Source organism: Pseudopodoces humilis, chromosome 2 (assembly GCF_049639895.1).
Source record: "Pseudopodoces humilis isolate 2021_Gansu_Grassland_sample_001 chromosome 2, ASM4963989v1, whole genome shotgun sequence".
NCBI lineage: Eukaryota > Metazoa > Chordata > Aves > Passeriformes > Paridae > Pseudopodoces > Pseudopodoces humilis.
In genome coordinates, this window is record NC_142201.1 from 114,444,197 (window position 1) to 114,466,300 (window position 22,104).

Sequence of the window (22,104 nt, forward strand, 5' to 3'; positions counted from 1 at the left end):
AAGGCTCTCCTGCTTGCTCTGGCTTTAGAATTGTGCATTTATCACTCCTTGGCTGTGCTCATCCAGGCTTGGATTAACCCTTCTGTAGGCACACAGGGAGAGGGGTGAAGCTGCAAGGAGCATTTGGGCTGGACAGCAGGAGCTGGAGCACTGTGATGGGGCTCCAGCAGCCCTCTGGGGCTGTTAAACCTGCCCGAATGTAAAGAGGCCTGGAAGATTTCCAGTTTCTCCCAATTCCTGCTTTTCAGTCAGGAGCGACCACCACAAGACTCAGAGAAGGCTGAGCTGAGCACAGGTTACTCACTAGCCCCAGTGCTCCAGTTTATTACTTTCAGATGTTTCTGTACACATGGGAGTCATTAGACACGGAAAGGAGGGGGAAAAGTGAAAGCCATGGCTAAATCCCCGCTCCTTCCCACAGTGGGGTGCAGGGAAGGGATGGGGAAGCATTTTGGATGACAAGGGCCTTTCCTGAGTCACCAGAAGAGCCCAAGGCTTGGGTCTGGTGCAGGAACAGCTGGATCAACCCCCTTCCTCCACTGGCTGCTCCAAGAAGCCCAAGTATCACAGCTAAAGGGAAAGCAGGAATTCCTACTCCAGGCTTTTCACAAATGCTTTATTTGTAGCCGAGGGAAACAGACATGGAACAAGACAAGAGCAGGATGAGGCTGACACAGGACACAGCGTGTGGACTCCAGAGAACTGACACATGCACACACGCACACACACACAGACACATTTTCCTTCTGGAAACAGCAGCCAATGGCAGGAGGTCACCCCGCCATGCCACACTGGGAAAGCTCAGCCACAACTGGCCAAGCATCCGGCAGCAAAACTTGGAGCAAACACCCAGTCCCATTCCCGCCGTGTCGGATGCCGCATGGACACAGTGCTGAGGGGGCAGCATCATCAGATGGATGACACAGCCAAGGGATGCAGGTTTGGGCAACACAAAGGGCACTTCCAGGCTGTGAGCAGAGCACCAGGCTTGGAGACGGGTGGTAGAATGCACTAGGGCCAAGGGTTCGTGGAAGTGAAAAGCCGTTAACTCAAGTTTTGGACCTCGCCAAAAGATCCAGGTCTAGATTTCCAAGAGTGTTCATTACCAGTTCAAACCAGCGAATAGCTGTTGCTAGGCACCTCCACACAGCTCTTTTCCCAGGCCTTTCTGCTCCCAAAAGAAAAGGCAATAGTGGAGAAGAGGGAAAATGTCAGTGCTAAAGTCACAGAATAATTTGGGTAGGGACCAACCTTAAAGCCCATCCAGTCCCACCCCCTGCCATGGGCAGGGACCTTCCACTATCCCAGGTTCCTCCAAGCCCTGTCCAGCCTGGCCTTGGACACTTCCAGGGATCCAGGGGCAGCCACAGCTGCTCTGGGCACCCAGTGCCTAAATTGTAAAAAAACTTCTTCCTAATACCCAATTGACCCTCCTTGGGGGAATTTTCCAAGGTCTGTGTTGCCCAGCTCTGCCTTTTGCAGGTCATCCCAACACTGCTTGCAAAGCATAAACTCATGGAAAGAAAGGCTGGAATGGGCTTCTTCAAGTTGTCCAAGTTTTTCCTTTGCCAAAAGGGGAAAAATAACAACTGTAACTATTGCAGCATCACCTCTGCAGATGCCCTATCACAGTCTGAGGGGAAAATTCTGGCTGGACAACCCCAGGCCTGAGTTTAACTCCTTACTCAAGGGTGGATTTATTCAAAGCAAGAGTACTTGCTTTGACAATATAGGAAATAATCTTTTTCTAACAATCCCAATGCTCCAGTCATCTACAAGTTCCTGATGGCTTTGTCCAGTAAACTGGCAAAACACATCCTAGGTCTTAGATATTTATTTATTTAATTTATTCAATTAAAATGAAGCCTGCAGCAAACCAGCATCCCAAAGTACATCTCCTGCTCCTGCCAAACCTTGGGATCTTCCACTGGCAAAGCTGCCACTGATCCTCAATCCAACCAGTGAAACAAAACCAAGAGAGGTTTCTAAGTAATCCAGAAGCTGCAGGAAAAATGCAAAGCTGAGAGTTCTGGGGGAGAATTTTTGTGTCCCTGTTCCTTGTAAGCCAAAGAGAAGATTCCTTCTCTCTGCAAGTTACTTTTACCACAGCCTGTGTATCCTTCACCAAATTCCATTTATCCCAGCCTGCAGCCCACTGGAAACTGCAGCAGGAGCATTAATAGTTTGCAGACAAAAGTACAGTCTCAAAAAAATGTACATGGCTTGACAGAGCAGAAAGGAATTTCCCTTCCACCCACCCCCACAGTGCTGCTGCTGTCCCTGGAATCCATTTTTTAATCAGTACCACGAGTCCCTGAACAGCCACCTATCCAGGGCAGGGCAGGGCTGGGAGCGATGCACCATTCCATTAAATAGGCTCTTGAAATATTTATTTTCTTTTCACTCACTCAGTGTTAACAACAAAACAGAATCCCAGGGAGCCCGCAGGATTTCAGAAATCATTCCTTTTCCAGCAGTGCTTCTACAGAATACAAAACTCATTTGCTTTCCACAGAGGGTTCTGTTTGCTTGGGCTTTTTTACGAGCTCACAAATCAAAGGGATAACGCGAGGAATCACTCCAAGTCAGACTCTCCAAGTTACTTCACCACAGAGGAATGTGACTTCACCATCATTCAGGAGGATGATCCCGGGAAGTGAGACTCTGGATATACACGCTGGATTATTTAATCCCTGACAATCTGAACAAAGGAGTTGCCTGCAAAAGAGGATTTTGGCCATTCTGGGAACATGGCTGGGGAGAGAACTATTTTGCATCTCGACTACTGAAGATCCATTGAATCCATCCAGGATGGATGCTACATCAAATGAATGCATTAACACAATGACTCACAGAGGGAAGCGCAGAGAGCCAGCAATTGCTCTTGTAACACCTGAGTGCCTATGGCCAAAGTGCCAGGAGGGCATTCTTCTCTGGAATGAGGCTTTTGTCTCTAATCCAGGCGCTTCCCAACCTGGTATGTCAGGGAAGGGACACGGAGCAAGGCCACACGGCTGCTGTGCCCTGTGAATCCCAGCTAAATGGATCTCTACCAGGCCCAAGACCATGGTAAAACCCTTTGCCCCATCTGCACCTCTCAAATGCCAAGAATTCCTGATGGCTGTTGTCATGGGATGCACAGGGCAGCTCCCAAATCACCACAGAACTTTGCCTCAGCAGAGCAGGGTTAAAATCATCGGACAGCAGCAAGGGGTTATGGACACCAGGCAAAAAAAAGGGATTTCAGACATCCACCAGCAAAATATTGAGGAAAACTGCTCCAAAACATGTCTGCTTTTACACTCAAAAGTGACTCTTAGGTGAAAGCAATCCCAGGAACTGTCTGTGGATAACTGGACCCTAAAGAAAAGCTCTCTGTGCACATGGAATTCTGGAAGGCAGGCAGCGAAATGATCTAGGAAGCAACAGTGGAAAAAAGGTCCTTCCTCCAATACTGGGCAGAACAGCTGCCTACACCTCTGCATCATCAGCAGGACTGACTCCAAGCTCTCCCAGGGTTTTTTCTACAGCCCATTCCATGTTTTTCCATCCCAAAGACGCTGATCTCTGCTCAGCTGTGTGTGGCAGCTACAAGAAGGGAAGAACAAACACATTCCAGGGGCCAAAAACAGCCAAACTGCCTGTTGAGCACGTTGTCCCTGCTTTTGGGCCTTCTCCATAAACACAAGTTCAGAGTCCTCCGGCCTGGGATGTGTCTGTAGTAGATGGAGTAGATGGAGTTATCCAGGCTCTTCTTCCCAGAGATGACTTGAAACGAGCACTAGAAAAACTGCAAGACTCTGAAATGGAGCTCACGGTCCCCCCCTCACCTTTCTGGTTTACAATCCCATCCAACTTTGCCCAGGAGAGTGGCCTCCAGGCTTTTTCCACAGCTTAACCTCTAAGGCTGGCGCTGGTGAGATGAAACCTGAGCTCACAATGAAGCCAATTCCTCTTCTGCTTTAGGGGGAAAAAAAGTGTATATATAAAACCCAAACCTAAGGGGCACTTCCAAGATGATTCTATGATTCCACAGAGAAATCCTGAAGCCTTTGGCCGTGCTGCAATGCCCTCAGTGGATCTGGACTGCCAACAGCCCTTCTGCAGTTGGGTCCAAGAAAGCCTGAGAATTGATGGAGATTGGTATGATTGACTACATGGGATTCCAGGAGGTCTTTCCTTGTGGCAGCAGAGAAGAGGATCCCACTTCCAAGGGCCTGAAGAGCTTTTCATGGTCTTCAGTAGAAGCTGCTTCCCAGCAAGGGAAAGTCCCTAACAATTTACGTATTCTGGAGAACTAGTTCTAGGGGATGAATCTCACACCAACTTCTCACTGCTGCTGGACTGGGAGATGAGAGGATATGGATACATCACAGTGGCCTCTGGTGCAGTTTATTTACAATGGGAATCAGTGCTGGAGAACACCAGGATATTAACAAGCAGGAAACACACTAGGAGGCAAAAAAGAGAATAGAAGAAAGACCCCATGTTAGCATCAAGGTATTCTCTGCAAACTCTGCAACAGCCTAAATTTAGCTGTAAAGTCCTTAGGTCTTCTCCCTCTCTCCCTATGTACACATCAGCCTGCACTATCAAGCTTATCAGTCACACTCTTCTCTCATTGCCTGGCTGATCACAGGGGCCTGGCTTCCACAGGGCATTTTGATAAGAAGACACGAGATGAGTATGGAAAGTCTGCAAAGTGAAGCACACAGCTTTACCTGCCTCATCTCACCAGTATTTCTTGGCCAAGGGAGTGTGATGCAAGTTCTTCCCACAACACAGGGCCTTGGTTACTTGTCCTGGGGTGACTTTATGATACTGGTATCCCCAATCGTCTGGTTTATGTTATATATTAAGTTCTGCACCTTTAAGACTGGCTTTGAGAGCAAGAGAGGGGGAAGAAGAAGCGCGCAGTTTGTGTTAAGGAAAAACATCACTCCCACACATCCCGCTCCTGGACTGTGGTGTCTGCAGCACGGACAGACAGCGGGACAGAGCTTCTCTCTGGCTTTTAGTTAGTTTTAGCTAGCTGAGGCAGAGGAGTTCCCTGGACCTTTGTTTGTTTTTTTCCCAATTTTCTTGGATCTGTGCAAGCCTGCTCTGGACTGAACACCCAGCCAAACCCCAGGAGCTCACGCCTGTGGCCCACCGGGGCCTGGGCCTCGGCACTTTCCAGCGCCGGAGGGACTGATAAGAACCTGAGCGAGCCGAGCTACACCACATGAAAAGGACTTTTCTTCCTAGACTTGCCATCCCATCGAACAGCAAGAGGTTTTATTATTTAATATTACTCAATTTCTGTTAAATAAACAGCTTTTTCCACTTCTCTCTAAAAAATTTTTTCTTTTCCCGGACCAGTTAGTGGGGAGGGGCATTTCCCTGGGGAAATTCCCATTTGGAGTTTTCCTTCCTAATTTGCCCTAAACTAAGACATTACTTTACGAAATATTATTTAAGCTAAATGCCATAAAATTTGTCATTTTGCTTTCTGGCAGGTTATAAAGAAAGAAATCTGCTTTGCTTCTCCCCTCCAATGAAGGAGGTTTCATCAGCACATGTAAATACATGAGAAATTTAAAAGGAGCACAACAAATCTATTACTGGCTGTGATTCAGAGCTGTTTGTTTACCTCTGTTTTTTAGCACCATGCTAAAATTTCAACCTCCCACCTCAAGAGCCAAACAGGCAGTGAGAGCAGGAGCTCTGCTCAGGGACACAACTCCATGGAGCCTTACCACTGGAATCCACCAATGGGCTCTGTAAACCTGTGACGGATCAGGAACGTTGCAACAGCTTCAGCAACCTGAGAGAAGGGGAAAAAATTGCTCAGGATTTAAAGGGACGCAAAGAGAACATGAAACCCAGTCGGTTTTCAAAGCCTGCAGGTTTTCCAACAACAGTTCACGTCCTTCAGGATTTGCTCCTTCCTCAGTTTGCTCCTTCACAAGAAGAGTTCCATGTGACACACTTCCAGCTTTACTCCGACACTGAACCTGCCATCAAGAAGTGACCAAACTTTTTCTCCACCTATTTCAGTAATTCTTAAAAGAATGTCTAAGTTTAGCAGGGAGAAAAGATAAATTCAGGATGGAAGATAGTAATCTGGAATGGCCTGGGTTGGGAGGAACATTAAAGCTCATCCAGTTGCACCTCCTGCCATGGGCAGGGACACCTCCCACTAGACCAGGCTGCTCCAAGCTCCCTCCAACCTGGTCAATACTGTTTAGAATGCATAAAAAGAGTAACAACTTAAGAACTCAGTATGTTTAGATAAAAATACCTATTTCAGACTGGTAAAGTGAAGCACAGAAAAGCTGAGTTTTAACACAGCTGTCAGTACAGAATGAGCTTTAAAACCAGATGTGCTCCCAACCACAGGCTCCGCTGGCTGCACCGCATTCCTGCTTCCATCTGGACACAAACTCTGGCAGTGCCCAGAAGCAGCACTGCTCTGTCAATGCTACTTCAGGAACATTTGGTTTCTATTTGGAAAATGTGAGCCACCCAACCCAACAAAACACAGACCAACCCCTAAAGCTGCAGCTTGGTGCAAGGGAATAGTGGGGAACAGCATGAGGAAAGGAAGGGAGGAGAAATCCACACTCCACATGGCTAGAATTAGGTCCATCACCACAAGTCTGAGAGTTAAATCCACAGCCCAGCCCTGTGGCATGTAACATCTTAGCCGGGGCTTTCCAGACAGCTGAAAAATCCAAGCTGCTTGTGAAAGCCAGTTGTCATGCCAAAAACTGCCCCTGAAGTATGCTCTCTGCTCCACGGTAAGGAATAGATCCCTTTTCGCATTTTAGATCATGGCTTATGTAGCTCCAACCCCACGGTGGGGCTCACCTTGTCTGGAGCGTCTTCATGGACTGCGTGGCCACACTGTGGGAGGACCTGCATCTGGAACTTCCCTGTGGATTGAGAGAGTCAGCACACGGATCTCACACTCTGGACCAACTAATCTCACTAAATATAGCTGGAAAAGAGGCCCCAGGGACAGCAGGAAGTCTCAGCAGACTCCACACCATGCACAGCCAATGGTCTCCAAAGAAAACATGGACCAGCTGCTTAATTCACATTCTCAGGTGTAACTAGAACAGGTTCCCAGGAGTTAAAATGAAGCTGAACTTCTCAGAGCTCTTCAATGCAGGCAAGTCCCAGAGCTGGAACTCTTATCGGATTTACCTTAAGGTAACGTTTATCCTGCTATCCAATACTACTTTCCAGTACTGGTTGCTCTGGAAAGCCAGCAAAAACACTGGGAGATGGGTCAATTTTAAATGGTCTCAAGTGTTCTAGCTAGGAACATCAGGAATGTAGCTAGAAAGGGCAAAAAGGGATTATAAAGAAGCCCTCACAGACAACCATTCTGATCCAAGTGTGGCAGCTCCGCTGCTGGGAGCACTGAACTCTAGATTGAACAAAACCCACAGCAACAACCCTTCAAACTGAAACTTTCCCTCCTCACCTTCCCCACCTTTCCTTGACCACAGTAGGAGAACACTTTGGGATGGATGAATTCTTTTGGCCCCATTTGTTTGGATACTGACTGTACCCACAGCAACCACCTGTCATGCAAAAAGAGCATTAAGTAAGGCTGGAGTAACAGTATTAAATGCTTACCTTGCATCTGTCCAATGGTCAGATCTTTATCCAGCCTGTCAACACCTACAATCAAATAAACAAATATATTGGAGAACAGCCAGAGAGAACACAACTCTCTGAGCCAGGCTTTACTCCATATTTTAAGAGACATTAGCTTGAAAAACAGAAAATAAACACCTCTGACATCCACGACAAGGACACTTCACTGCTGCACCTCGAGAGAGTAAAGTAACAGGAAAGAAACACTGCCAAAAAATGCAAGAGCACAGCCCTCCCTACAACTTAAAAGGATATTTACACACTGTATTTTTATTAAGGTACAAAAAGGGCTTAAAGCTGTATTTGACTTTCACCTGAGAAGTTCCAATCACACCACGCTATTTTAAGAGACAGAGAAGCCCAGGTATTCCCAGGAAACACTGTAGCCCAGCACTGACCCTGTTCTCTAAAATACAAGTGTGACATCACTGAAGTGCACACCAGGACTGGAAGAGACACCTACCAGCTAAAAGCAAAAGCTTTGGAGTTGGACAGCTTAGGAAGAGGTTGGATAAACCCCTGAACCAGCCATCCCAGTACTTCTCTGTTTTGGCCAGTTCGATTCGCCACGTGTATAAATGCTCCTTCTTTGTCTGCAGGGAGGAGAGAGAGCTCTGCATTAGTGATCAGTAAAACAGCAGAAAGAAAACCAACTCAGGGAGCCACTTGGAAATACATAAATGTATAGATATAGAAAATACAAAAATACTGGCTCCCTCTGGTGGATTAAACACTTCCAGGTAAATCTTGCTTCTAAATTTCTCTCCAAAGTACATGAGTAGAGAACAAGTCAGCAAGAGCTACACCAAGGGGAGAAAAGCCTTCAGGAGAAGACTGCAGGAGTCAGGACAATCAATTTGCTATTTTTTACTGACACAAATAGCTCGCAAATTGTCTGAACATTTGGGCTTGGCTCTCATCCAATTTTCTCTCCCTGGAGTGGCTCCCTTTCATATCAGAATGATTTGGATAACCACAGGTGACAGCTTTTGCAGGGGAAGCTGAAAACACAGCAACAAACTCCCTACCTCTGTGTCATCCTCTTTCTTCCTTTTGTTGACAGAGCCTCCTCCTTCCTCATCCTCGTCCTCCTCCTCCTCTTCCTCAATAATTCCCTCTACTATGGCTTTAGGGCATTCAGGACTGGCAGCCCCTTCGCACCTGTGAAAATAAAATCAGAAACTGATTCTCTGACAAAAAAAAAACCACCTCCAAACTAAAATACCACCCAGGATAAAACCATAGGTCTTCTGCAGTTTTGCTTGAAGAAATTTTAATTTTCAAGTGCATGTGTGTAGCAATGGTATTGTAAAACAGAAAAAAATATTTAAAAATAATAAATAAATCAAAGGCCACCTACTGTTTGACTTGACCAACCATAGAAACTCTGGCAGATTCGAGATTTCTTATCTGTCCGCTTTTTACACTAGGGGAAAAAAAAAAATAAAAATCAGAAGACAGAAATATTTACTGAAGACATTCCAGAATCAGAAGGCCCAGAAATGGGAGGTTAACTCCTCTACAGCTCAGGATTTCCCCAAACTATTCCCAAAGCTCCTGCTCTCAGACGGAACTGAGTGGCTCATGTTAAAGTGACCTGAACCTCCCGTTGTCACTGTAACTGTGAGAAAGAGGGAGAATTGGTGGTGGGGCAACAGTAAAACAGGGTTAAACCCATGGCAGGGGGCTGGAGAGGGCCTGTCAACAGCCAAATTCTACAAACTTTGTTTCCTTCGGGAGTCAAACTACAGAGACAAGGGATTCCAGAGGATTTACCTCCACTCAATGGCATTCTCCAGTGACTTGAATGTTTTGGGACGACTCCTTAGGAAGTTCTGCATGCTGTTCAAGGCATCCATGGCTGTACCTAAAAGCAAATGGCATCATCTTCATCAACTTCATGGCATCTGATGAAATTATTGCCACATCCCTCTACACAAAACGGGCTGCAGCACCCTCAGAGAGAGCTGGAGCTGCCCAGTGATTTAATGCTGCTAAGGAAAGTACAGATTAGCATTTCTAAGCCAACAATCACATTGGAAAATTACTTTTTGAATAGGTAGGATGTTCAGATAGTAAGAGAAAGCAGCAATCATTTATCAGCAGCAAGCATTACAGCAAAAGCCACCCTCTTCCCCACCAAGAAAGTGTTTCAAAGGAATTAGTGCCATGGTCTAGATGACAAGGCGGTGTTAGGTCATATGTTTGACTCAGTGATCTCAAAGGTCTTTTCCAACCTAGCTGATTCTCTGATTCTGCGAAATTAGCAGGAGAAAAGCAGAGACTACACCTGAGAAAAGGAAAAGAAGGGGTCAAACTGGAAAGATTTTTTGCGTGCGTAGGATCTGTTAGGAGGATGGAATTGGTGTAAGAATGGGGCAGAATTGTCTGTACTCAGGGATCTAGGGCTAAGAGAAGAGGTGGAAGGCAGAAGCACAGCTGAGGGGCACCCACACTCACCTTCCACGACGTCGATCATGCAGAGCCCCAGCAAGCTGGGCACCAGGTTTGCGACGGCCGTGTGCACGGCGATGGCCCCCCCCATGCTGTGCCCGATCAGCATGATGGGCGGGGGCAGGTCCCCGTACAGGGCTTCCACCACGTTCCCCACATCCCTGCAAAGGGACAGAACTGTGCATGATACCTCCACCTCCATGGGAGGACGAGGGACACACCTGAGATGGCCCCAAAACCTCTTTTAACCCGCAGGCAACAGACAAGTTTATTCTCCTGTCACCGTTTTGTCTTAGTACCAAAGCAGGAAACCCTGCAAGCCAATGCTTTCCTGAACATCCATGTAATTCCTCTTTTTATTTACCCTCATTTAAAATATACTAATTTAAAATATATTCAAGCAACCTGGTCTAGGTCTTCTGGGGGAAGGTGTCCCTGCCTATGTGGATGAAATTTATTGTCTCTTCCAGCCCAAATTCTGTGATTCCTTGTAGAAAACATTTTAGGCTGACACTTGCTGGTGGGAATGTTGAATAAAAGGCAAGAAAAAGCTGTCAAATCATCTTGCGTGGAAGCACAAACCAAGAAATATATTGTTCTTAAAAGAAAAAGCTGGAATTACAGAGACAAAAATAACTGAGCCCTACTGACCATGGCAAAGATGAACAACACTGAGCACAAGCAAAAAGACTGAGACTCTCTATGAGCACAGATGCCACAAGGCAAGGGGCAATTTCCCCATCCTTCCCGTAAGGCAGCTACTGTTAAACTGAAGCTGTCACTTCTTGACACTTTTCCCAGGATGGGATTCTCAAACCCCAAAACAGCAGCAGAGCTAACAGCTGAAATCTACTGAGGAGCAGATTAAAGACACCTCCCCAACTGGCTCTCCTGACTACAGCCATTCAGAGGAACCTGAGAACCGAGCAGTATTGAAAATGGAAAACAAGTGAAAAAAATGAACAGGTTGACCAGCTTTTTGCTCTGCTACAGAAAATTACTTGGGGATTTGATTTAAAAGAACAAACAGGAACACTAGTTATAACTTAAGGCTCCTATATAAAAGATATTCAGGATTAAGTTTTAGACTCATTGCAAAGAAAGGGGGAAGGTTTCAAAAGAAAAGGAACTTGCTGTCCCCCCACACCAGTGCTGCTCCAGATCTGAAATATTCTAATTATTTAATCTAGCATCTCCTCAGGACAGTTACACATCAGGATCTGACAAGGCATAAGCAGCAGGAATAAGGTATACAATGGAAGTCAGAATACATTTCACACATGGCCTCCCCTCAACAAACCAAGTGGATTTGTCCATGGGAATGTTGCAAAATCCATCGTTTAGTTGTAGTCACAGCAAAGAGTCTCTTTGTACTAAATATGGGCAGAACATAATGTACTTAGCAGCGGGTGTTTGCTTTTCTTACAGTTTTGTCAAGAGGGGGATGGATTTGCATGCCAAAGCAGGTCATGACAGTTTGAAAAAGCAATTCTATGCTTGAAAATCCTGTGTCCGTGACCCAGACTTCGGGGGTGTTACTAGGCCAATGTGGGCCCACTCTGAACACTCACTCCAAGGGCTGAGGAAGAGTCAAACTGGTGATTTCAGGCTAAAATACCCCATGGATGTCTAAGGAAAGCATTCCACCTCCATTAGGTGAACTCTTCAGCATGATGCAGGTTTAAAGTGCTCACTGTTTAAAAACTCAGGGTACTCAGAAAACAACTCCTGTTCTTGGAATCTGACTCAGCTGGGAGAGATGTCATTTTAAACTGTCCCAGAATGGAAGGAAAAAAGGGATAACTACCAGAATCATGTGAAATTAAACCACCTTCCAGCTCCTTTGAATGAAGGCTGTGTGCCCTCAAGTAGTTTATTGTTCATCCAAGGAAAGAAAAGGGAAACAAGCATAAGTTTCCTTACTTCGACATAGTCTCTGCAGACAGATCTTCAGGATTCCTTACTTTTGTTTCTCCTGAAAAAAACCCAACCCAAGTTAAGTTCACTTAAGTTGAAAAACTTCAGGCCCCCTCAGGACTTAGAGCAGTGACAAAGCTTTAAGGCATAGATATGAAGAGCAAGCCTACTGCAATGACTATGAATAATTAGGAAACACAGGATTAACAGGAAGACCTGGTACTATGGGTAGCAAACACCACTTGTAACTGTTCTTTACAGATCTTAAAATGAAAGAACAGTCCTTATTTCTCATGGCAAAGACCACCCATGGGTTATGGAAATATGAAAGAGGGCTTGGTGGATGGAAGTAGTCCACCGCTGTCTCATGCAAAAGTTCGGGGGGGTCTCAGCTTCTGACTGAAGCCAGTCTTCCATCCCTGCTTTTGAATCAAAATTGGGATGCCTCAAGGATGTTTTCCTAGTCATCCTGTGAGGAATTCATTGCATCTCCTTTAAAAAATGGGAGTGTGTAACACGTTGACTTGACTCCAGATTTGTTTCTTTGACTTACCATGGCCTCGGAGGTCCAAAGCCACAATCCTACACTGGATCCTGTTAATGATTGCAGACTGCAAGGAGAGACAGAGGGAATATTGTTTGCAAAGCAGGATTAGCAATAACAAGCACTTCCTAAAAACCCTTCACAGCCTCCAAAATGGCTGAACCCAGATTGGACAGGGTGTTACAGAGTGCAAGCAAAGATATTCCACAAGACTGTCCTTAATGGGCCAAAGCACCTCCAGACACTGGAACAGCAGATTACGGACACCAAAGGGATTCCCTTGCTTTTCAAGCCCCACATGGTACAAAATTCCTCTGGGCTCCATGGCTGACATGGAGGTGAAGCAGCTGCTTTGCAGTACACATTCAGTTTGCTCTCAAAAAATAGAATTTTACAGACTGAAATGTATGAAAATTGATTAGTCCAAAGAGGTCAGTGAGAACATCTGAGGAATCTTTTTAACATAAGGCAGAGCATAATAACTGCAACACAATTATGGCTCTATTTGTCCCTGACAGATCAATTTAACTAAGTTATTTCAGGCATCACAGAGAAGTGGCATGTTTTGTTGACAGGAAGACTTCTGTGTTAAGGAATCATTGATTATTTAAATAACAGCCCAGCAGAAGTGGGGGAATTTGCTGAGGGATTCTTAAAAGAACCACCTACACAACTGGCAAAAGCTACCCAGACCTCAAAGCTACTAGTCCTCTTGTTTTGATTTTTCAGTTATTCAATTCTTAAATGACTGGAGCAGTTGCTTTCCCCAAGCCCACTGAATCCACAGATTAGTATTTTCCAGCCCCTAAAGACAGCCCAAACCCTCCATCTGCAAGGTGCCCATGCACCTAAGTGATAACCCCAGCCATGCAAAGAGAATATTGCTATCTTTTAGAATACTGTTTTCCCATGTTTCCCAAAGGTGAATAGATAGTTATCCTCACTCAGAGGGCTCCATTTCCACACATTTATTTCTATAGAGCAGCAGCTTTACTTACAGTAAACACAGCCCAGGACAGAGCAGAGTGGCCTCCACCGTGTAACAGCAGCAAGACAGGCCCCTCCAGCCCACTTTTGTAAATTCGAAAAGTGTATGAACAGTTAAGGACATTTCACAGAGTTACTTCAAGGCAGCAGAATGAATTTTGGAGCTTGCAACGCCCAATAGTATTTTATTTCTACCCCTCATTTCTCTGACCAACAGGAATGTTCAAGCATTACCTGGATAAAAATGCAACTCAATTTAAGCTTCAAGAGTTGTATTCCTGTATTTCTGCTGCCCAGGTTTTCATCCCCGCCCTATAATTCACTCATCCCCTGTCCTGTTCTCTCTGGGCACAAGAAGGAAGTGAACTAAGAGAGAATTAGAAATCCATTAGTAAAAAAAGATGGAGAGTTATTTGTTACACAGGCAAGATAATGAGAGGACAAGGAAATGGTTTTAAACTAGAAGAGGGGAGATTTAGATTAAATGTTCTTAAGTAATTCTTCCCTGTGAGGGTGGGCAGGCCCTGGCACAGGGTGCCCAGAGAAGCTGTGGCTGCTCCTGGATCTCTGGAGGGGTCCAAGGCCAGGTTGGACAGGGCTTGGAGCAACCTGGGATAGTGGAAGGTGTCCCTGCCATGGCAGGGGTGGCACTGGATGAGCTTTAAGGTCCCTTCCCACCCAAACCACGCTCTGGTGACTCCGTGATTCATGATGGGCACCTTGTCCGCATTTGGTGAAGGCTGTGCAGTCCCCCAGGGGTTTAATATAAAATAAAAAGCCTACTAGACTTATTTGGATAGGTTGTGTGTAGAAGCATCCCAAATTCAAGCAAATCTTAGTTGTTTATTCTACTCCTTTCAGCAAAAGCTTGAGGCCCAAATGAAAGGCTGAGGACAGATGTGAACTGTGGAAGCAGCTGAATTAATGATTGGGTTGGTGCCTACTGCTCTGCCTCAGGGATGTGGTTAGAGCTCCAGCACATCCCCTTTGTGTACAAACCCCCATTTGGCACGGATGGCAACACAACCTCTGCCTTGGCCAGAAATCTGAAATATTTATTCACATCTACATGTTTCTGTTGAGGTTTATCTGTTGTACTGCTGCTATTAATCCTGAGCAGACAGTTCACTGATTGCCACTTAACTAACTGTGGTTAATAAAAATCAGGGAACAGCTTCGGTCCTGATACGGTTTGAATTATGAGAACCTGATGAGTGTTTCCCTGCAAAATATGCTATTGAACTGTTGGAAACCCTTTTTTAAAATTAATGATTACTAGAGAAACGATATCAGGAATTGGCCTTGCTGGGTACAGTTTAACTCTCAGCCTGGAAGGGATAGTTCTAGTTACTGACACTGAAGCCTGCAAGAGACACAATGGAAGATGAGAAGGAACACATGAAAAAGCTGAAAAAGCCCAATAAATTAAACAAAATGTGATACCTCCCCAATCTTTGAGATTATGACAAATTCAATATGGAAAAAAAAAGGATATATCCTTGCCAGTGTCATTTTCTACCACAACATCCTCCATAGACTCAAAGTACTGGCTCCAAAGCACTGGAGAAAAATCACGCTTTCTTCCAGGGCTGCAAGACAGAAAAAAATCCATAAGAAAGAGTTATTTTTAAAGTCTTTCACTGAAACTGGCATCCAGGCCTCCTCTCACTTAAGAGAACACACTGATGTTACACAACAGTTCAGACTGGAAGCAAACGACACATCAGTGAAATTCCCATACAACCACAATATTCAGAATTTTATTGTCATTGAAGAAATCCTCCCCTTTTTCCCCTCCCTAATTGTTGTTCCTATTGAGTAAATGTAGTGGAAACAGCGAAAAGAGTATTTTCCTCATCAGGTAATTCCAAGGAAGACTGGACAATGGTGATTTAGACTACATAAACCCAAGCCAAGGGAAAATAAACAGAACAGTGATACTGTCCCAGTAAAACCTCTGGGTTTGCAGTCACCCACAGACAAAAGGTGCCCAGTTGACAAACCAATTTTTTTTTTTTTAATTTTTTATTTTTTGCTTCCTTCAAAAGGTGCAGCTGTGCCCTCTCCTTGTACCCCCATTACTGACAAAAGTCTCCGCAATCAGAATTTTCCTGATGACTCAGTTGATGCAGAATTTGTTTCTCGGGCTGGTATTTACTCAGTAAGGCTAAAAGAGTAGTGCTTAATTTTGGAAGTGGCATAATTAGGCTCAATTCGAGCCCAGGATACAGGATGAGTAACAGTGCACCATTTTAACCATGTTTTTGCACTTCAGCTCTTCTGGGGGAGGCAGGCAGGCAGGCAGCACAGAATACTAAAATCAAGCATGGGCATGAGGGGTGAAAGAGCTTCGCAGCAGAAAAATCCCTGCTGAAGAAGTTTCTCCTGAATTCTTGGCTTCCTAAAGAAACAGAAAATAACAGCTTTTCAATTCTGTAGAAACAGAATTTTCTGTTTCCCCTGGTGTTTCTAGGATATGAAACATAAACCAGCCACCCCCTGAATGGATCAAATTCCCTCCTGTGGGTTTCCAGACTTCTTGTCAAATCTCAATTAAAGAAAATGAGATGTCATACACCTACATAATTCCAGAAAATATTAATCTCTTTTACTGCCTCAGCTTAATCTCATTCTCTGATCAAGGAAAAAAATACTACATTCAAAGCTTAATTTTTCCCTGGAAGCCATCCCAGCCCTGATCACATGCTCTCTCCATACCAGTTCTGGCTCTTTCTGGAGATGCAGAGAAATGCCCCCAGTTTGGATGATCTCCCTTCTCCGGTTTTTGAATAGGTAGGATGCGCAGTTAGCAAAAATAAATTCCATCACCCTTTCAATATGCAGCATTTCAACTGCAGTCAGACTTTTGAACAGCATGTTACAGCTGGTTTTGGGTTCCATTGCCCTGAGCAATTCCAGGTGATCAGTAAATATCGTCATCTGCCTGGCTACTCCTCCTCCCCACAAAATCCATAAATCCGGTGAACAGTGATCCCTGGTAACCCAGCTCCTGCACTACTGTGACACCAGAAATCTGTAGGGCAATTTTCTTACCTACAGGGGAGGCAGAGCACGGGGAAGTGGCTGACTGACTGTGTGGTGCTGTGTGCCAAATGAACCCATTCCTGTGGAAGCAGGGCTACAGGATGGACAGCCACTGTTGCTCAGGGGTACACAGCAGCCTCCTGGCTGGTGCAAATAAATCACCTTTCACCAGACCAGGCTGCTCTAAGCCCCATCCAACCTGGCCTTGGACACCTCCAGGGATGAGTATTTTTGTCTCCTTCAAATGCCATTTCTGACAGCAGAGATCCAATGCTAGAAGAGGCAGGCAGATGCTAATGCCAAGGCAGATCCATGGAGAGTATCTCATCAACTGCAAGAGGAATCCATGAAAACAAGGTGGAGCCCTTCCCTAGGAGCTTGCCACACTGATGCATTTAGCAGTGCTTCAAATTCAGCTTAACAAGAGTGAACACCTCCAGAGAAAATGTTTGTAGCTGTGTCATACATGAAGTATCTGGGAAAAACATACAGCAGAACTCCTATGTTTGCAAGGAAATTGTAGCAGAAAAGGAAGAGGAGCTGGGAATTAAAAACTATCATCACCTCTGATGCAAATACATGTAGATCATGATTTAAAACACAATACTCGCCTCCAAACAATGCTGAGGAAACATGAGTGATCTTAGGTTTAACACCGAACCCCAAAAGGGCAGACTAAATGTGCAGCTTTCCACAAAATCCCAGGTGACCAGAGAGGGTTGAGCAAAAACCCTCAGAAAAGATAAGCTGAGAAAAGATTCTTTCTCCAAAGAAAAGAATTTTTGATTTTGAGTTTTTCTAGAGCTGATTCCTTCAGTGAAGCATCAACACACATTCAAAATTAGAAGCATGCCAAATAAACAGCAGCTGTGGTTTTGCACCTTCCTATGCTGAAGCCATATTTTGCTGACCAATATTTAAGATGACAGAACTAATTACAGCTTTTTAAGGTATCCAGCAAACCAAAACAGAAATGGATCTGACATAACTTTTCTAGAATGATCCTTAAACTCCAAGCCAGCCAGTCAGCATATTAAACTGGAATCACAAAACAAATTCTGGGCACCCTCTGCAGCTGTTTTATCTTATTGTGCAGTTTGTCCTCTTTATCATGTCCTCGATCCCTAGGACACCCACATGGCTCAGAAAATCTCTCCTCAATTTTTGAAGGGGTTTTCTTTCAGGTATTTTCCTAAAATGAAGAAAAAAAAAAAAAAAAAGGCACACCAAGCAGAAGGAACCATTTTCAGTAAGTCCTTTTTCTGCTGAGAGCCCCTATTTAAAACTACTAAAACAAATATAGAACAAGTGCATGAATCAAGAGATTTCATTCTCACATCATATTTGAACCCAACCAAATCAAACATCATCTACAAGTAAGAGCTGCCACGGCTGACAAGTTGTATTTAGAAATTCTAAAAATTGACAAGGACAGTATCTTAAGTTCTGCCTTAGAGATGCTGAATACATAAAATGTTTTGTTATTAAAAGGATTCCAAGGGGAAAAAATGGATTAAAAAGGGAAAAATGAGTTGGAATTGCCATGATTGAATTACACAGATCTGATCCAATCATGCTCTTGTAGATAATTTAAAAGATTCAGAGACTGTACGTGATTTTTACTCACACGTTGGAAGGGAACAGCAAACTGACTTTCATTTTTAAATCCCATCCAAGTGATTAACTCAGAATGAGCCACTAGCAAAAAAAACAAAAGGCAAAAACCAAGACAGGAAATGGAGAAACTGCTACTGCTGTTGGGATCTGCTGCTGTGGGTCTGGGGCCTCTTGCTCCACCAAGACTTTACTAATTCTATTATTTTATTTCCCCACAGAACACAGAATCAGGCCATAAAGCCTGACTTTGCTTCCACTTCAGTTGAGCAATTTGAAGGAATCCCTTGCAACACGCAGGCAATTCCCAACACAGCCTTGATCATGAGCACTCCTTAAAGAAATGGACACTGAATTCCTCTCAGTGCCTGAGTTTCACATATTGCTCGAGCTGAAGAGAAGCTCCAGCCTCCTTTGGAAGGAGCCTTTTGGAACCATCATTTCATTGGACAGTTCTAGTGGAGAGCACTTAGATGCAGGGAGGAGAGGACTGTGCTAGCAAAGCAGGAATTGATGCCACGTGCTATGAACATGTTGGATACCAGGGAACATTCCTTCCCTAAAAGGGTCTGTCCAGCCCTGGCACAGCTGCCCAGGGCAGTAGTGAGTCCCCATCCCTGGAGGGATTTAAAGCTGTGTGGATGGGGTACTTGGGGATATGGGATAGTGGTGGTGACCCTGGCAGTGCTGGGGGAACGGTTGAACTCTGATATCTTAGAGGGCTTTTCCAACCTGAACAATTCCATGATTCAATTGGCTTCAGCCAGTTTGACTTCTCAAATGAGACTCTACCACAGAGAGAAATAAGGAAGTGATTGTACTGAAAAATAGCAAGAAGAGTAAGTTTTAAAGAAAAAGCTATAAACAAGTTTATTTTCACAAATTTAAGTGCAGCAACAGGTGCCATTTTTTTTATTAGCTACTGAAACACATAATAACCTTTTAACAGCATATTACCAAAAAATGTAAGACTTTGATTAAGAAGTCCTCAGTAAATTCTATTTTTCTGTTGCAATCTCACATGCTAGACCCTCTGCTTCTCAAGATCTGCTTTCAGCCACACCACAGTCACATTAAGATGACCTGCATGGTGGAACAAGAAGGGCATAAAAAGAAAGTCCCCAACACACCAGTCAGGGGATTTAGCCACAGAAAAATCAAGTTGCTGCCACGCTTGGATATTAAGTTTAAACCAATTTTTTTTAACACCCTGGCTTGCAATTCAAGAAATGGAAAGCACAGAAATAAATCACATTTACAAATGCGAGACGCTTAATGCAGCAAATAAATGTTTTCCTGAGTTTAGTTATTTTTGCTCCCTGTAAAAGTTTGAATTTTAAAGGACTATTTCAGTGCAACCCTGTACATCTGCTAGGACTGAAAATCAGACTGTGTTTTCCCTGTACAACTAATTCCGTTCTCTTTTGGTGGAATTCTCTTTGGGGGAATCTTGCATTTGTTTGTACTGAACTGAACTTTGATAAGGATAAATTCAGCCTAAGCTAAACTTTCTATCCTACTTCCTCTTGTTTCCTTTTCACAGAAGCCCCTAATCCCCCTGGAGGAGGCCATTCCATGTTGGATGTGCAGCACCTCCCACAACATCACCTGTAAAGGGATTTACTGGGTGGCAGAGTGGTGAATCACAAATACAGCTGTGCTGTGCAACCACAACATGATTATGAACTACTCTCCATTGCTTCCAAGGGAAGAATTCCAGGGGAATTCTTGATCCTTAACCACAACACTGGATTTTCTATCAGTGCTCTCTGAAAGCATTTGAAAAAGTAAAAAAGAGGTTTATAAAACAACAGAAAATAAACTTTCATTCGTTAAAAATTTCATTTCCCTAACAGTGTTTAAAACCCCTCCAATGCGTGGTAAGAGAGGAAGAATTACATAAATTAATCCACACCCTTTTAGACACTTTTAGACAAGGTCAAACTTCTCCCACAGCCCCCAAAATGTAAATGTAAATGAAGCTCTCAACCCCTGCTTCAAAGATTAAAGAGTATCCCAGACCTCTCCATCATCTGGAAATGCAGACTTAAGCAGGGATTAGAGTCACAGACCTCACCTACTCCACATGGGTGCATGCAGCTGAGAAGTCACGTTTCACAGAATCATGGAATATTCTAACTTGGAAAAGGACCCACCACAAGGGTTATCGAAGTCCAACTCCAGCTCAGGAATTCAGCTCCTGAGAATTTCCATACACCTCTCCCCCCAGCCACATTCTGAGGTACCACCCAGACATCACGCTTTACCCTTCCCCCAAACACTGATGGCAAAAGGACTGGGAAAAAATAGCTGAAGAGTTGATCCCAGCACCTGCCACCTTCGCCCTGCCTGAGGATACTCTGGGCAGGGACACCTTGGCTGGAGAAGCCTGATCCAGATGTCACTCACCTGGAGCACTGGGAAGCAGGACCAACCTCCAGACCCCCTAAGAATGACCACCCCTCGCTCCAGATCCCCCAGTAATGATCATTCCCTGTCCAGACCTCCCGATAATGACCATTCCCTCTGTCCAGACCCCCCGATAATGACCATTCCCTCCGTCCAGACCCCCCGATAATGACCATTCCCTCCGTCCAGACCCCCCGATAATGACCATTCCCTGTCGAGATCCCCGAGGACGATCTCCCCTCCGGCCCGATCCCTTCCTCCGTCCAGACCCCGGAACAACGTGCCTCCCTTCCTTGTAGATCCCGTCCCTCCAGACCCCCAGCACGAGCCCCCCTCTCTCCAGAGCCTCCCCTCCGTTTTAACCTCACCCTCAAACCCCCCCCCCCCACCCCGATCTCCGCATCCGCCCCTGCCCTTCCTCTGCCTACCCCATGCGCATCTTGGATCCGGACTGGCCGCCGCCGCCGGGCAACGGGGGCCGAGGAGGGAGGCGGCCCAGATGCAGCTGCTTCTCCAGGGCCGACATGACAGCGAGGGACGCGCCGGGAACACCGGGATCACCGGGACGCCCCAGAGCCGCCCCCGCCGCCCCGCCCCGCCCCGCCGGAAGCGGCTCCCCCAACAGCGCCGCCACGCGGAGCCAAGCACACCCGTCCGCGTGGCACCATGGGAAACGTAGTCCGTGCCCCCGCTGTGCTCTGCGGGGCGCGGGGCATGACGGGAGCTGTAGTCCCCCGCTGTGGCGGCGGTTGCCAGGCGGGAGGCGCGGGCGGGATGCGGCCGAGGGGAGGTGCGGAGAGGGAGGAAGCGCGGGCTTGGGGGGATACGGCGGGCATAGAAGCGCGCTGCGGTGGGACGGGAAGCGGCACGGGTGCTGGGGGTGATGTACGGGCCGCTGACGCCGCCTGTGCCCGCAGGTCGTGGCGACCCCGCCGCCGCCGTCACCAGCCTCCCGCCGCTGGTGCAGGGCCCGCCGCGCTGCTTCCTGCGCTGCACCGTGCCCCGCGTGCTGTGGGCGGCCCCACAGCCGCCCGCCGTGGTGCGCCTGCGGTGGTGGGGGGAGAGCTCCGGCGGCACCGTGCTCCAGCCCGCCTGCCGGCCCGGGCAGCCCGCGGGGAGAACCAGCGTCCGCTTCGCCGTGCGCTGCGGGCCCCGGCAGCTCGCCGCCTACCTGGCAGGTAGAGACGCTTCGCCCTGGGACACCCGCAACAGCCGGGGAGTTCACCGGGACTGGGGTGGGACGGGAGGACATGGTCGTGAGGTGTGCCGGGGGAGGTCCAGGTTGGGCATCGGGAGGGTGGTAAAGGCTTTGGAATGGACTGCCCAGGGGTGTTACCCTCTAGCGGTGGCAAGCCGTTTCTCGTTGTCCTGTCATAAGCGTCCCCCTTTCTGGTAATTCTGTACTTATTTATCATCATTTATTACCAGTAATAATGTCTGTATTGACTCTTCTTTACCTGCTGCTTCGTTACTGTAGTTTCCTT

At 46.1% G+C, this 22,104-nt stretch overlaps 2 protein-coding genes across 5 annotated transcripts in view; one reads left to right on the plus strand and one right to left on the minus strand.

The window, feature by feature from the left end:
- Positions 1-602: 602 nt before the first annotated feature.
- Positions 603-21,930, minus strand: PPME1 (protein phosphatase methylesterase 1). 2 transcript variants are annotated; one of them, XM_088051217.1, is made up of 14 exons: positions 21,792-21,930; positions 15,047-15,141; positions 13,564-13,655; positions 12,575-12,632; positions 12,028-12,079; positions 10,111-10,265; positions 9,427-9,517; positions 9,011-9,076; positions 8,679-8,811; positions 8,114-8,243; positions 7,630-7,674; positions 6,853-6,917; positions 5,739-5,806; positions 603-4,451 (listed from the first exon to the last, which is right to left on the minus strand). In XM_088051217.1, the coding sequence occupies exons 2-14, from the start codon at positions 15,084-15,086 to the stop codon at positions 4,433-4,435; spliced, it is 1,014 nt and encodes a 337-aa protein (XP_087907343.1). In that variant the 5' UTR covers positions 15,087-15,141; positions 21,792-21,930; the 3' UTR covers positions 603-4,432. The 2 variants fall into 2 exon arrangements, with proteins under 2 accessions (XP_087907343.1, XP_087907342.1); XM_088051216.1 differs by lacking the exon at positions 21,792-21,930 and adding an exon at positions 21,049-21,216.
- The window catches only part of C2CD3 (C2 domain containing 3 centriole elongation regulator), a 36,953-nt gene continuing 36,352 nt past the window's right edge, over positions 21,504-22,104 (plus strand). For all 3 annotated transcript variants that reach the window (XM_005524167.3, XM_014253540.2, XM_014253541.2), the window contains exon 1: positions 21,504-21,798. In XM_005524167.3, coding sequence (XP_005524224.2) covers positions 21,504-21,798 — 295 coding nt within the window. The remainder of the gene's footprint in view (positions 21,799-22,104) is intronic.

What these genes read in the sequence shown, in the direction of transcription:
- PPME1 (XM_088051216.1), bottom strand. Translation starts at nt 21,146, where the DNA reads ATGTCGGCCCTGGAGAAGCAGCTGCATCTGGGCCGCCTCCCTCCTCGG. An exon ending in CATGATCGACGTCGTGGAAG is followed by an intron (nt 9,518 to 10,110) that starts GTGAGTGTGGGT and finishes ATTTGCTTTTAG; the next exon opens with GTACAGCCATGGATGCCTTG. An exon ending in GAGAATGCCATTGAGTGGAG is followed by an intron (nt 9,077 to 9,426) that starts GTAAATCCTCTG and finishes TTTTTCCCCTAG; the next exon opens with TGTAAAAAGCGGACAGATAA.